The sequence below is a fragment of the Borostomias antarcticus genome (assembly GCF_949987555.1).
Source record: "Borostomias antarcticus genome assembly, chromosome: 3".
In the NCBI taxonomy this organism is placed as follows: Eukaryota; Metazoa; Chordata; class Actinopteri; order Stomiiformes; family Stomiidae; genus Borostomias; species Borostomias antarcticus.
The window spans coordinates 1,860,008-1,875,007 of NC_140236.1; the positions used below are offsets into that span (position 1 = coordinate 1,860,008).

Below are 15,000 nucleotides of genomic sequence, written 5' to 3' on the forward strand. Positions count from 1 at the left end.
AGAGAGGGAGAGAGAGACAGGGGAGAGAGAGACAGAGGGAGAGAGAGACAGAGGGAGAGAGAGACAGGAGGAGAGAGAGACATACCGTTGAGATAAAGATACTGAGGGGCGGGGTCACAGGTGGAGTCATTGGGGGCGGGGTCACAGGTGGAGTCATTGGGGGCGGGGTCACAGGTGAGGAGTCATTGGGAGGCGGGGTCACAGGTGAGGAGTCATTGGGAGGCGGGGTCACAGGTGAGGAGTCATTGGGAGGCGGGGTCACAGGTGAGGAGTCATAGGGAGGCGGGGTCACAGATGAGGAGTCATTGGGGGGCGGGGTCACAGGTGAGGAGTCATAGGGAGGCGGGGTCACAGGTGAGGAGTCATTGGGAGGCGGGGTCACAGGTGAGGAGTCATTGGGAGGCGGGGTCACAGGTGAGGAGTCATAGGGAGGCGGGGTCACAGGTGAGGAGTCATTGGGAGGCGGGGTCACAGGTGGAGTCATTGGGGGCGGGGTCACAGGTGGAGTCATAGGAAGGCGGGGTCACAGGTGAGGAGTGATTGGGAGGCGGGGTCACAGGCGAGGAGTCATCAGCATATCTCTCACCTACCTCATCTGTGATCTGACCCCCGAAGGTGACCCATGTGCCTGTGCAGAGAGGAAAGAGAGCATTACTGTAGTGTGTGTGTGTGTGTGTGTGTGTGTGTGTACGCATGCGTACGCGTGTGTGTTTGTGTGTGCGTGTGTAACCTAAGATTTGAGGTGTAGGTTGTCTGTGTGGTTGTGTGTAGCTATGTGTGTGGTTGTGTGTGTATGTGCGTGTGTGTGTGTGTGTGTGTGCATGCGCGCACATGTGTATGCGTGTGTAACCTAAGATTTGAGGCATAGGTTGTCTGTCTGATTGTGTGTAGCTATGTGTGTCTGGTTGTGTGTGTACAGTATGTGTGTGTGTGTGTGTGTAGGGTTGTGTGTCAGTGTGTTTCTGCTTATTGTTTTTCTTTGCTACCATTTCCCTGAGCAACCTGTACTGAAGCTTTGACAAATTATGCTGACAATATATTGGCGTTCATACAGTGGCTAGAAGCAAACAAACTAATAAGAGTAATTTATCCACGTCAACACATTCACAATTCAATTGATCTGACCGTTGATGATGCGATCGTTTTAACACAACAATGACACGCAGAACACAAAACCAGGCCAGTGATTGGAACCGTTCCATTTCTACAGTCCACAAACTCACCTAGTCCCAGACAGGACACCCTCAGTCCAGACTTGCCCAGGTTTCTGTCAACAGAAAGAGCAGGGATGAGTGTAGAACGGGACATAATTGAATTTATCCTGTAACAGAAGGAAGAGATCGATGGACTGAACTCTGGACAAATCGATCCAAACACCGTCTGCGCTCTACCGCCCGGTCTACGGGGGGACAGTGGACACAGAGTACCGTTGATGTCCTGCGGTCAGCAGATATCCCAGTGGATTCTGGGTAAAGAGAGCCCAGACAGCGGCTCCTAATAGAGTCCCATGTGTTTGGATGAGGGGGACATCGAGGGCTGGATACCGGCGTCCGGCTTGCGCCTTCGTTTACGTTGAATAACCGTGGGCTTTCTGACATACAGTACAGGTATCACCATCAATTAGCCAATTGCACAACGCCAGTATTTCCTGAAATTAGACATGCTTCTCTATTTCCTGTCCCACACTATTGGATGAAGTGATTAATCAGGTGTGCCTGACTGAAGCACAATGATCAGGCACACCTGATTAATCATTTCATCCAATAGTGAGACAGGAAATAGAGAAGCATGTCTAATTTCAGGAAGTACTGGAGTTGTGCATATAATAGCTGAATCCCAAATCGCGCACTTAGGCGAAAGTGCAGAGCACTCGCGGCCTTGTGGCCTTACATGCGCGTTCCCGCTAAGTCCACAAGGGCTCAGGGTAGTTCCAAAACGGAATTGCTAGGTCCACAAGTGCGCCACGCCGCCATTTTGCGCACTGTAACCGCACTTACAGAAAGTCCGCAATTTCACGGACTTAGGAGCAGAAAATACCCACAGCCCACCGCGTCTCATGTGACACAGTGCTTGAGTGCATCCGAGTCATGATCCGAGTGCATCACACATAAATTATGACATTTGCAGATAACACAACATTTATCTTGAAATCCACATGCTGCAAACATATCCCACCCAACCTAATTTTTTAATTATTATTAAATTAAAACAGACGTCAATCGGTCAATTTGCAGAGCTGAAGGGAGCGTCAGAGCAGCCTCTGCGTCGGAGGAACGCGGCAGCCAATGAAAACGAAGTGGGAGGGGCATTGAGCGAAACTGGGAGTGCTGTCCCATTTAATTCACGGCCCTGCACCCTCTGGCCCTTCCAGCTGACGTCAATTAAGTGCTCAGGCCTCAGGCCACAAGTGCGAGGGGCCGCAAGTGCGGTTTGCGCACTCAGATTGGGATTCAGCTAATGAATATCAGCTATGAGGGAGAAGCCATACCTGTGGGGGAAAGTCTATCTCTGTTGCACCTCCTCATGCACCACAAGTAAGCTGTGTTTGGAATCGCTCCCTTTTAACTATATAGTGCACTATATAGGCCATTTTGTTGTAGTGTCCGAATTCTCCACGGAATTTTCGTTCCCTATATAGTCCACTATTTATTACCCACAATTCACCTTGATTTCCAGGGAACAGTGCATGTACCCTACATTTTCTCCGTTCCCTAGGTAGTTCACTACATGGTGAACCCTATAGAGGGAATAGGGAGTGAGGGAACGAGGGAGCGATTCACAACACAGCTGTAGTCTGTATTCAGTCTGTATTCCCAAGATGAAGCCAGACAGTCCAGAATGGTATTGTGCAAAGTCACTAAACCCTCTAAACTTTGACGGGATGCTACGTCTTGCAATCTCGACTCTACTAGGCTGGCCGTCTACCCTATACTGTACATCCGTCAAGATAGAGGACAAGTTTGAGGGGTAGTTATAGTTTAGTTTAGTTTATTGGTTTAAAATACAGAGACATATTAAGGAACATTTCTGTAAATATGCCAGTTTAGCCAGATTGTCTTATTTTCAACCGTAGTCTCTGGGGCAGATGTCATGAGCACTACAATAATTAAAACACAGTAGGAAGCAGTAGGTTACTAAGCCTGCTGATAAAATACATTACGATACATTAAAATACATTACAACCCCTCTACACAACACAGAGTAAACCTATAGCCATACAGCCATGTGCAAGAGCTAGCAGACTGCTTAGGGGAAGAGAGAGTGAATGGGATACCAGGAGAGAGACGTGTCCTCAGTCCTCACCTCCTTCCCTCCATGTTAAGTCTCTGACAGCCCTGGATACAGTGAGCAGAGAGGGTGTGGGAGGCGGGGACACGACTCCAGCAGCCAATCAGAGCCTTCACTTCAGCCTTTGTCTCCTCATCCTCGGAGCTGAAGAAGATCCAAGGTTTCCCGAGTTCTTTTCTTTTGTCACCCACGACACGAAGGCCACCGGGTCACGTACTAAAACCCTGCTCCTCCCTCTCCCCCACTTTCTTTATCGCCTTTCCCTTTTCCTCCGCTGAAAATGATTAACCCTGGAATTCGTGGCTTGAATAGCTGAGCGTCGCCTCTTAAAATGTTCCAGCAAGTGCCGACAACCTTCGCCGATACAAAAACTCAATCTTATATAAGGTTCGATTAACAATAAGAGAAGTTTCCTTCAGAAATGAAAAGAGCTCGCTCAGTAGTCACGCTTGGGGAGGCAGAGAGGGGTGTGTTGTCACAGCGTTTCCTGCCGTAGCAGAGTGACTCAGAGCTGAGACCCAGATGAGGGGCGGCTATTGATTGGGTTCCGTATAGAAACCTTGTGGGCTACAGTAGCTGAAACCAGAGTGGGCAGTGGGCGCACGCGCGCACACACACACACACACACTCACACACACACACATACACACACACACACTCACACACACATAAATAAGAAGAGCAGGCTATCTTTTCATTTTGAAAACAGCCTAATTTATATATATATAAATATTTCCTGGTCAGACCCTGAACACATAGCAGGCTCACTAAATAGTCTCTTTCACACTCAAATGATGTCCGTTTGTGGGGGAAAAAAAACTCCCTCACACCTCAACACTTTTTTGTACAGTATCTTGCAACAAGTGCTTCAGCGTGCATGTGTACAGTACAGTATGTGTGTTTAGGGGGAGGTGGAGCCATAAGAACCAAATGAATCATTAGTATATCAAATCACAAGAGATTCAGATTCATGTGTAGAGCATGTGTGTTTAGGAGGAGGTGGAGCCATAAGAATCAAATGAATCATTAGTACTGTATATCAAATCAGAACAGAGCACTAAAAGCAGACGGAAACCAAGATATATATATATATATATATATATAGCATATATATATATAGCATTTATATATATATATATATATAGCATATATATATCATAGCATTGTGTTGGCCGATCCAAAATAACACAAAGGTCACCTCCATTGAGCTCTGAAAGGCTCTCTCAGCAACTGGGGCCATTAGCAAATCAAGCCAAATGAGTGGGATGGTTCTGGTTCTGTTGAGAACACGGGTCCAGTGATTCCTTTCTAATTGGTGGCGCTGGATCGGGTTACGGGGGGATCAGACCGTGAAGGTGAACTGGACCGGAGTCTCTCCTTTGAGCGAAGCCCAGGCTTGAGGGAAGTGGTCTGGAGGAGCAGACATGACCTGTCCTGGATATCTGACCACCATTGTTGTTGCACAATTAAAAAAGCTACATTTTCCTCGGAGGGATGAGCTGTTTATTTAAGGTTGGCTTTCATAGACTAGCCGGAATGTTCTGGAGAGTTCTGGAGTTATGTGTCCTAGAACGACCTCACGCCAGGCTGAAGGGCAAGGAGCAAAGGTCGGGGGTCAGAATGTAGTGTTATGTTGTTGTTGTTGTATTTGTTGTGTAGAAGCTCCCTCTCCCAAAGTCTCAAGGACAGAGGCATGCCGCATGTGACAGCCTGGTGACCAGTGAAAACACACACACACACGTGCGCACCCGCACATACACACACGCACGCACACACACACAAACACACACGCAGGCACACACATGCATGCACGCACACACGCACGCACACACACACACATGCACACACACACACACACACACACACACACACACACACACACAGGCACCATGACAGACAGCCACACAAGTTAACACCACTGAATGAGTTCAGTTAACACCACTGAATGAATAACAAACTGTTAATATACTGTAAATGCGCAGCATGTACACAGAACAAACAATATACAGACACATGTAGATACCTAATGATACTAGATAGTAGTAGTAGTAGACTAGATAGTTCCGTAGATACTGTACATGGAAATAATGGACAGTGACAGCACAATCAAAACACAAGCCTCATTGCAGATAGGATAGCTGTTAAAGGAATAGTAAAGGGAAAATGCATGTTTAGCCCTGTTTTAAGGTTACTTATGATCATATACAATGGTTCAGATCAAAACGTTGACAAAGCTAGCATTTTCGAGAAAGTTGATAATTGCTCTACCACCGTTTTGGTCATACAATGGATGTGGATGGGCATCTCGAAAAATCATTAAAAAACATGTTAAACCCTCGATTTCAAAGACAAGAAGCTCACCGAGGGTGTAATTGGTGTCCATTGGTGTTCTGACATCAAATTAAGTCTTTCTCTCTATCTCTGTGTCTCTCTCGTAAAAACACACACACACACATGCACGCACACACACACACACACACACACACACACACACACACACACACGCTCTACTAGTGGGGTCATGAGGCTGTACATGTCTACAGAAGGCCAGGGCTGTATTTGGCCTGGTCTGGTATGAGAGAGTCTTTTATTGGGTGGTGACAGGAGGCCTTCGGGGGCGTACACCGTGGCTCGCTGTCACACCACGGAAGCACTCTTCTCGGTAGGTGTCATTGACACTGCACTTGGAAAGGCAGGTCGTCACTTCCCAATGATTTAAGAGATGTATAGAACGCACATCAGGAGATGGGTGCCGGGTTAAGAATAAGTCATAGGTTCCCAAAGGTTGCTCTCCAGCACGAAGCCATTTCTACCTCACTGTAGCTTGGCTCTAGCCCCCGAATATGAATTTTCAAATTTTCGAAATGTGATTCAGGGTCTGGAAAGGCTCTTGTCCAGAGTGATATCTCTGCTTGGAATTCCAACCGGGCCAATCAGCATCCTTTCATTTGCTGAGGACTCCATCTTCGGCCACGCCCATCTCGGAAAACAGCTGCAATGCGAGCTTGTTTACCCTGTTATTATTTGTGTTTGCTTGTGAACTCGTCAGCATTGAAAATGAGAGAAACCTCAATTGCTCTACGAGTATAAATAAAGGTTTGAAATGAAATGAAATGTTCAGACTGAATAATGACGTGAGATGAAAGAGTATCAGGCTAACCTCACTGGGCCATTAAACTAGAAATGTAGTGTAACTACAGTACAAGTGTGCACCCACAAACACACACATGCACACACAACATGTACGCTCACACATTCCTAGTTTGAAACAGTTTTTTTTAATTCCTTCTGGAATATGTAGGGGTGGGACCTATGTCCACCCCCCCATTGCTCTCTGTGAAGCGCATTGTGTTGCCTCTGTGCATGAAATGCGCTATACAAATAAAGTTTGATTTGATTTGATTTGATTAGTTTACAGCACTTGGGTTGGTCACACACACAGTACTTCCTTCCCATTACTAATAAGCTGTTGTCATGAAATAAAGTGCTGATGCTTTGGTGAAAGGCAGCTTTGGGACTTCACTTTATCAAATAGTATGTGCACTTTGACCCAGAGTCCGGCTGTTCTGAGAACAGGCCTTCCCCAGAGGTCTAAATTACACATGTTTTACTGACACAAGGCATTTGTTAATGCACATTTGACAGGGCCTGTCAAAGCACATCAAATAAGCTTTCAACACAAGTAGGGCCTTCCCGGGCACTTATACCATTCCAACGCCGTGTCAAGTGCACAGCCTGTGTATGAGACCACATGCACTAACAAGCTGCTACACTGCATTACTGTGAGGACCAGGAAGTGCTTACTGAGCTCAAGGACTCAGCCATCAACAGATTCGTTAGAAGCCAGGTGGATTATGGATGATTCCCAGCACAGACAGTACAGCTGATTTACCTGTACCTCATTTGTAGTAATTACGACTTACTAATTACATTACTATGGAATAGTTTTTAACATTTTGTTGCAGGGAGTTCCTAGTCATTACCCCTGTGGATTAAATCTGAACACCCCCTTTCTCATAATTTATTTCAAATGTATTTTGATATAAAATCAATCAAACATTTATAAAAATAATAATTTATTATGATTAAATAATTTCGCTCCACTTCAATAAGACATCTATCCCTCAAAATAACATGAGAACTTCTAGTCTGCTAAAGAGCAAACAGTATCAATAGGGGTATCACTTGTGTGACAAGCAAATACACACACACACACACACACACACACACACACACACACACACACACATACACACATCAGAGGCCCAGCCACACAGCGAGGGCAGGTGTGTTAATTAAGCTGTTCCCCTAACACTTAGGCCAGCAGATGACTCAGCACTACAGGCTGCGCTCAGTCGGCCTGGTTCATCAACACAGGGGCAGTGGTTCATGAACACAGGGGCAGTGGGAGAGGCAGTGGGGCAGCGGAGGAGATATTCACCCCACCCCAACACAGAGAGCAAGGTGAAGAATGTCATTAACACACACAATGTACACACCCCAGAAATAACACTTCTCTCCAAATTGACAACAGGTCTGCTTCTACAGTACTTGCTTTGACTTTGGAGCTTCAGTTTCAAGAGAAATTCAAAATTCACAAAAACCCATCTTCAGTGATGTACGTATTTTAACTTTTATAACAAAACGCACTCCAGTCAGGTGTACATTTTGTTTGAGCCTCTGTTAAATGCAAACCTTATTTTTTGGCATTTTTCGCGAATCCCATTCATTTTAGGGATCTAGATCTCGGAACCAAATGGCGGCGATATAAACGTTTCAGCCTACAAAATGGCGACATCACCTCACCACTCTGTACAGGCAGAAGATGCATGTCCATCTGGCACGACTGATCCTACACACGGTCAAGATAAGGGTTTATCTTACTCACTAGCTAAGCTTGTCTAAAGTATGAATGAATACAGTATAAACCAGCCTTTAAAAAGTGCAGCCTGGGGAATGTTGGAATCTGCTTTCCTCAGTCCTCTCTGGTTCTGGTTCTAGCCTTAATTGTACGGATCGTTTCATATCACTGACCAACTAGAACAGAGAGAGGAGCACGGAGATGTATCATAGGCTTCGAGTAACAAGGGATGTGAATAAAAGGTTACAGAGGTTTGACATTTAAAGGTTGTGAGGAGACACAAGAGAGATAAAGGTCATCAGCAAACCGAAACTTGAGCACGTTTTGACCGCGTGTGTCGAAATCAATATTATGAAACATCTTCATCTTTCCTTCTGTTCTCTCCAACTCCCTTTCTTCACCCATCTTGTTTAAGTGCTCCATTGTGCTGCCCTGCAGTTATAGTGGCAGGGCCAATACTATTTATTTTGTATTTAACCTTTATTTAACCAGGAAAAGAAACCCTTTGAGATTAAAAATCTCTTTTACAAGAGATTTGGGAAATCTCTGGGAAATGTCTGACATTTACTTTCGTGAGAAGTGGAAAGAGTGTGCGGTTCTTTCCTCTTCTCAAGTATGTACTCCAAGATCCTACTAAGGTTGGATGTGCGCACAGCTCTTTTGCCTTTTTGACATTTACTTTCTCTCTAGCTAACTCTAAGGAATAATTGATTTATTATAGGGTATTCCCCTTGTACTCACCCCCACATAAGACCTTTTCAAGACTATACTTTCTCCCCTAGAACCTTTTTCAGCAACACCAATATGATCCCAGTTGCCCCATCTGATCGCAGGGGTGTCATTTGTACTTTCTCACTACAAAATGGTCGACCCACGGCTCCCCGCTGGCATTTCAACACTACCCTACTTCAGAACAACACATTTAAACTTGAACTTGAAGCTGAACTGAATGATTTCATTGACATAAACAGAGGGTCAGTTGATGATTCACGAATGTTGTGGGAGGCAGTGCAAAGTCAGTGAAACAAAATTTATTTTGGTTCCAATCTCAATAAAGCCAAGAAACATCATATTACTTGGAATCTGAAATTGCAGCACTAGAACAAAACGTGCTAAATAACATCTCACCTGACAACGTGAGCGACAGACATTATTGGATGAGCTTAGTGGCCTTCTAAGACAGAATTCATTATCTATATATATGGATATATATAATAAATAAATCTCCATGCCTGGATGGACTGCCGCCACAACTATATCTCTCCGTCTGGTCACAACTTGGACCGCTGTTATTGAACATGATTAACTTAACTCTATTAGTTTATTAGTTTATAATGAAAAGATTATTTCACTCCCAGCTCTAACATAGCAATTATTTCTCTTATGTTAAAGAATGACAAATCACGAACAGACTACTGCTCATATAGGCCTCTAAGGCTACTTAACTCTGAGATCAAACTGTATGCCAAGGTCCTAGCAACCCGGCAAGAGAAGCACATGCCCCATTTGGTCCACCGTGACCAAACTTAATCAAATCCAGACTAGCATCCGACAATGTCCGTTGCCTACTCCACATCATAGCTTCAAAGTAAAAAAAAATATCTGTGCCATTCCCTCGCTAGACACAGAGAAAGCATTCAACCAGCTAGAATGGGATTATCTATGGTCCATGCTGCACCACAGGGGCTTTAGCAAAAACTCCATCTCCATGATTACGTTTTGTATGTGTATGCTAACCCATCTGCAGTAGTTCTCACAGGCGATATTTGCTCATCAAGATTCCCAGTCTCTAGTTCTTCCCAACAGGGCTGCCCCCTATCACCAGTTTTATTTACACTCTCTCTGGAGCCTGTTGCCCAGGTTATACGGCAGTCTGAAATATTTGAGCCTATCATCATACAGCATATGACACACCACACACATCTCTTTATACGCAGATGATATACTGATTTTTACACCCAAATCTCAAATCACTCCCTTTTAAAGGTTTTTGAGGCTTTTGGCAACATCTCTGGATACAAAATCAACTTGTCCAAATCAGCATCAATGTCATTGGGCGTTCTGGATGAGCAGACTCTTGGTATTCTTATTGTTCAAAAATGTTTATATCTAGGGATATCAGTCTCTCCCTCCCTGGATAAGATAGTAATAACTACAATAAGTCCTGAGTGGCATAGAAGATGACCTAAAGAGATGGGGCACACCTACTTTCAGTCCAGTCCAGTTATTAAAATGAATGTATCACCTAAATCAATTTCTTCAGCTCAACGGTACCTTAACCCCCACCAGGTGGATACTGGAAGAAATTACACTCTGTGACCAGCACCTTTTTATGGATCAAAGCCCTAACTACACAGACACAAGGCTAAAGGAGGAGGCAGCTTGCCTAATTTTGAATGGTACTCCTGGTGTTTTACTCATCGCCCACTCACACCTTGGCCCTAAGCCCAGAGGCACAAGTGCCCTGGTGCCCAATCGAAAAGCAACAAATTCCCCCAAACCATCTAACCAACTTCATTCTAACACACCCCTTAAGATAGCTGAGTGGCACTGCAGCCCAATTACAGTACATTGCACCTCCTGGATGTGTGGTACAAAAACACTTTATTCTTACACACTCACACTCAAATATTTTGCAACCACTCACTGCTGATTGATACGAAACCAGTCTCATTCCCACAGTGGGAAGACAAGGGAATCTACCCTCCAAGACATCATGGGACAGTAGGAACTACGCGAATACCAAGATGTGCAAAGACGCTATAACCTCCAGGGCACTTCTTTATGGAGGTTAACAGGTTCTGGGAAAATATATCAAGATCTATGTCCAATATTCTGGAGAGAGCCATTCCCTTTTCACCATCACTCTTACTGTGCTTCTTAATGTAACCTCAGCCACAGAACTCAAAAGGCCTCACAGCGGCTAAAAGGATGTGGGCCTGTAGATGGAAGCCACTGCATCCACTTTCCATGACGGAATGTCTCATATCACGCCATATCACAGATGGAGCTCTCCACAGTGAGAATGTGTGCTGCTAAAGCACCACATATTGCATGTTGGTCCCAGCTCTTGGAGAGGCTTACAGTGATGCACTGAATAACACATCTTCTCTGATCAGGTGACTCCTGGGGGTGGGTCAGGGTGAGGAGGGGTAGAGGGGATGGGTTAAAGGGGCAGGATAAAAGGTGGGTTGCGAAATGTTGTGTATTGTACTGGGTTGCCATGTGATGTATTTCTTTACTGTTGTTGCTGTTGATTATGTTGTTGCTGTGTTGTACTGTTAATGTGTGATATGTTGTTGTACTGTTGTTGTAGTGTTGTTGCACTGTGGTTACATTGTATTGTATTGCTGTTTTATTGTATACTGTATTTTTGTATTGTTGTATGGTTATATTGTATGGTTGTACTGTAGAATGGTTGTCTTGCTGTTTTGATGTTGTTGTTGTTGCGATACTGTTGATGTTGATATCCTGTATTGTTGTAGAGGTACTGTTGATGTTGCTGTTATGCCGTATTGTTGTGTTGCCGTTGTGCTGATGTGTCGATATGCTGTTGTTGTGTTATGTTGTTTTTCTATATGTCTGTGTTGAGAGTTAGTGGAGAAAAAATCATTAAAAACAGTTGGTCATTAAAAAAACAAAAAGATACTTCCTATTTTTTGTCCAGAGTATTTTCTTTGGACTGGTCGGTTCCACTCCCCAAAAGCATTATTCTGTCCAAATGTTGACTGAATTTACAGGATTGAGTAGATCTGTTGGAGTATCAGTGAGGGTGTGGATCACATAACCATTGATTGGCAGCCTATCTGATTTGATAATTTATGAGTCACAAGGGATTCAGGGTGTGTGTGTGTTGAAAAAGATCACAGGTGTATTACAGTTCACTGTGACCTACGGGAGTGAATAGGGCATCTGTGCATAATTAATATCTAAATAATAAATCAAAGTTATGCTTGTAGAAACTCAGCTAATACAGTGTGACCTTTTGGTACTGTCATACTGTATATGATTATTGCCTTTTCTGAATAAAAAGTACACATTTTCGAGAGTAAATGTGAGTACAATACAGGTATGCGAGTGCCACATTGCCACTGCTAGCTTGATGAAATCAAAAATATACAGTATTCTACCTATACATCCAAAATACATAAGATACATCACATTCCAATACTGATCATGTGACTCTTTATGTATACAGTATAGTCAGTATATATAAACAGTATATATTTCATGGACTCAATAGCAGTGGGTTAAGAGTAGAGAGAGTGGAGACTATCAGTTCGTCTGTAGCTTGGAACTCAGCAGTAGTCTTGCCTATGACAGACTCCGCTATTGAGTTATACATTAGAACAGTGCAAAGTATATATACATTATCCTACGCAGTGCTTACAGAGAGCTTTGTTGTACCATAGCAGATATGGAATAGTGGAAAAGCAGGAAGGAGAGGCAGTTTGTGGTTTACAAACTACTGCATGTGTTTTTATTCTTGTATTTATTCTGCTTTTATTTCAAATATTTTTATTATTGTATTCTTATTGAATATTTTCTTCTGCTCTCTGCCTAACTTTATGCCGTTTATCGTGTTTCCTCCGTCACTGATGATGATGGTGCAGTATGAATGTGTACAGTATGTAGTCAGTGGACTGTAGAAACTGAATTGCCCATCGGGGATAAATAAAGCTATCTACAGTATATCTATATATGTATCTGTATACATGAGGAGGTTTTGTTGAAATTCCTGAGTTGAAGAAGTTAAAATGGTGTTTGGATTCCGGTTATGTGGGTCTAATTGGGTTGAGGGTTTTGAGGTCTCTTGATATTTGGCTTTTGAAATATTTGAATTGTTAGGGGACAGTACTGTGTGCTCATAATAAGCCCTATTTCCACTTCAAAGTCAGAAATGGGATTGGATTCAGTTGATAATGCTTAGCAGATAATGCACTGCTCTGCATAATCATTCAACCGTCAGGACTGCCTATCATCTTTCTTACACTTCTACCTTTGAACTTCAGTTTCAGAAGAAATTTCTGTAATTTCATTTCACAGACTTCTGTGAAAGGAAAGGTCTCATTATACTGTACAGGAGGCTAATTATACTGACTACTCCATATCAAGTCAGAATCTGGTCGAGTAAAGAATCAACTCAGCAAAAACGTGCAGTATAATTACCTCCGCCCCAGTCCAGTAACAGCTGGGCGAGGGGTAATGTTTTCAGTGGCATGTGTACAGTAGATCCGTACGTCCATCCGTACGTACACATCCATATGCCTATCAGCAGGACCATGCAAAAACTACTGCACCGATTTTCACGAAACTCAGTGGAAGGGTGCAGAATGTGCCACCTTAGAACTGATTACATTTTGGAGTGGATCGGAATTACGGGGCGGGACCGCGAGCCGGCCAAAAAAACGTCCAGGCCATTCACCGCCATTCATTTTTTTGGACCAGGATTACGCAAGAACTACCAGACCAATTTTCCTGAAACTCTGTGGAGGGGCTTACATTGGGCAACTAGCATCTAGCCTCGCGTCACCAGTCTCTCCTCGGGGAGAAGAGCCTGGTATCTATTTACTTCACTGCCTTAAGCCCGCCCCCTTCATCCGGCTCGAGTCTGTAGTCTCCAACATCCGCTTGCTTTATTTCCGAATAGTCCATAGTTCCGAATCAGCAAGCTCCGCCTACCAGCCAGTAAGATTCGTAAAATAAAACTAAATGACAAGGTAAGCTATCAATTAGTAAAATAATAAAAGGCAAGGGGAATTACTAAAATTAACCTCGTTACACAATGTTAAGGTCTCCTTCCCTCACTAAACCCACCTTGCATTCAGGTGCATGCATGCTTCAGTTTTCTCTAGCTACTGTACCCCTGAACACTTTAGAGACACACACTTTAGCATGTGTTCTACTGCACCTGAACCTCAGACGTACAGTATATGCTCTCTTCAGGATCTCTCCTACAACATCTACATGTAATCCTCAGACTGCTCTCTTCAGGGTCTCTCCTACAACATCTACTCTCCAGACCTCCAACTGATCTCTTCAGGGTCTCTCCTACAACATCTACTCCTCAGACTGCTCTCTTCAGGGTCTCTCCTACAACATCTACTCCTCATATCTCCGACTGCTCTCTTCAGGGTCTCTCCTACAACATCTACTCCTCAGACCTCCGACTGCACGCTTCATGGTCTCTCCTACAACATCTACTCCTCAGACCTCCAACTGATCTCTTCAGGGTCTCTCCTACAACATCTACTCCTCAGACCTCCGACTGCTCTCTTCACGGTCTCTCCTACATCTACTCCTCAGACCTCCGACTGCTCTCTTCAGGGTCTCTCCTACAACATCTACTCCCCAGACCTCCGACTGCTCTCTTCAGGGTCTCTCCTACAACATCTACTCCTCAGACCTCCGACTGCTCTCTTCAGGGTCTCTCCTACAACATCTACTCCCCAGACCTCTGACTGCTCTCTTCAGGGTCTCTCCTACAACATCTAGTCCTCAGACTGCTCTCTTCAGGGTCTCTCCTACAACATCTACTCCCCAGACCTCCAACTGATCTCTTCAGGGTCTCTCCTACAACATCTACTCCTCAGACTGCTCTCTTCAGGGTCTCTCCTACAACGTCTACTCTCCAGGGCGGGTCCTACCTGTACTTCATGCCCGTGCGGAGGCTCTGGTCGCTGGAGGACGGCATGTTCTGCACGGTCAGGTGTCCGATGCTGCGGGCGACTATGGCCGCAGTGCGGAACTTGCTCTTGGTGCCGGGACTATGGGCGTTCTGCCGGTTCATCCGGTCCTCCGTGTTCCGGTTGACGGCCCGGTGGTCCGTGCACACCAACGACACTTGCATG

At 44.5% G+C, this 15,000-nt stretch overlaps 1 protein-coding gene across 3 annotated transcripts in view; it reads right to left on the reverse strand.

The window, feature by feature from the left end:
* Positions 1-15,000, reverse strand: part of LOC311307580 (voltage-gated potassium channel subunit beta-2) — a gene marked incomplete at both ends in the record, with an annotated part of 50,936 nt that overhangs the window by 13,650 nt on the left and 22,286 nt on the right. For 2 of the 3 annotated variants that reach the window (XM_084436403.1, XM_084436402.1), the window contains 3 exons: positions 591-628; positions 1,224-1,267; positions 14,797-14,999. In XM_084436403.1, the coding sequence (XP_084292529.1) occupies positions 591-628; positions 1,224-1,267; positions 14,797-14,999 (285 nt within the window). Of the gene's footprint in view, positions 1-590; positions 629-1,223; positions 1,268-14,796; position 15,000 lie in introns of those variants that run through there. The other variant, XM_084436404.1, reaches the window with a different exon arrangement.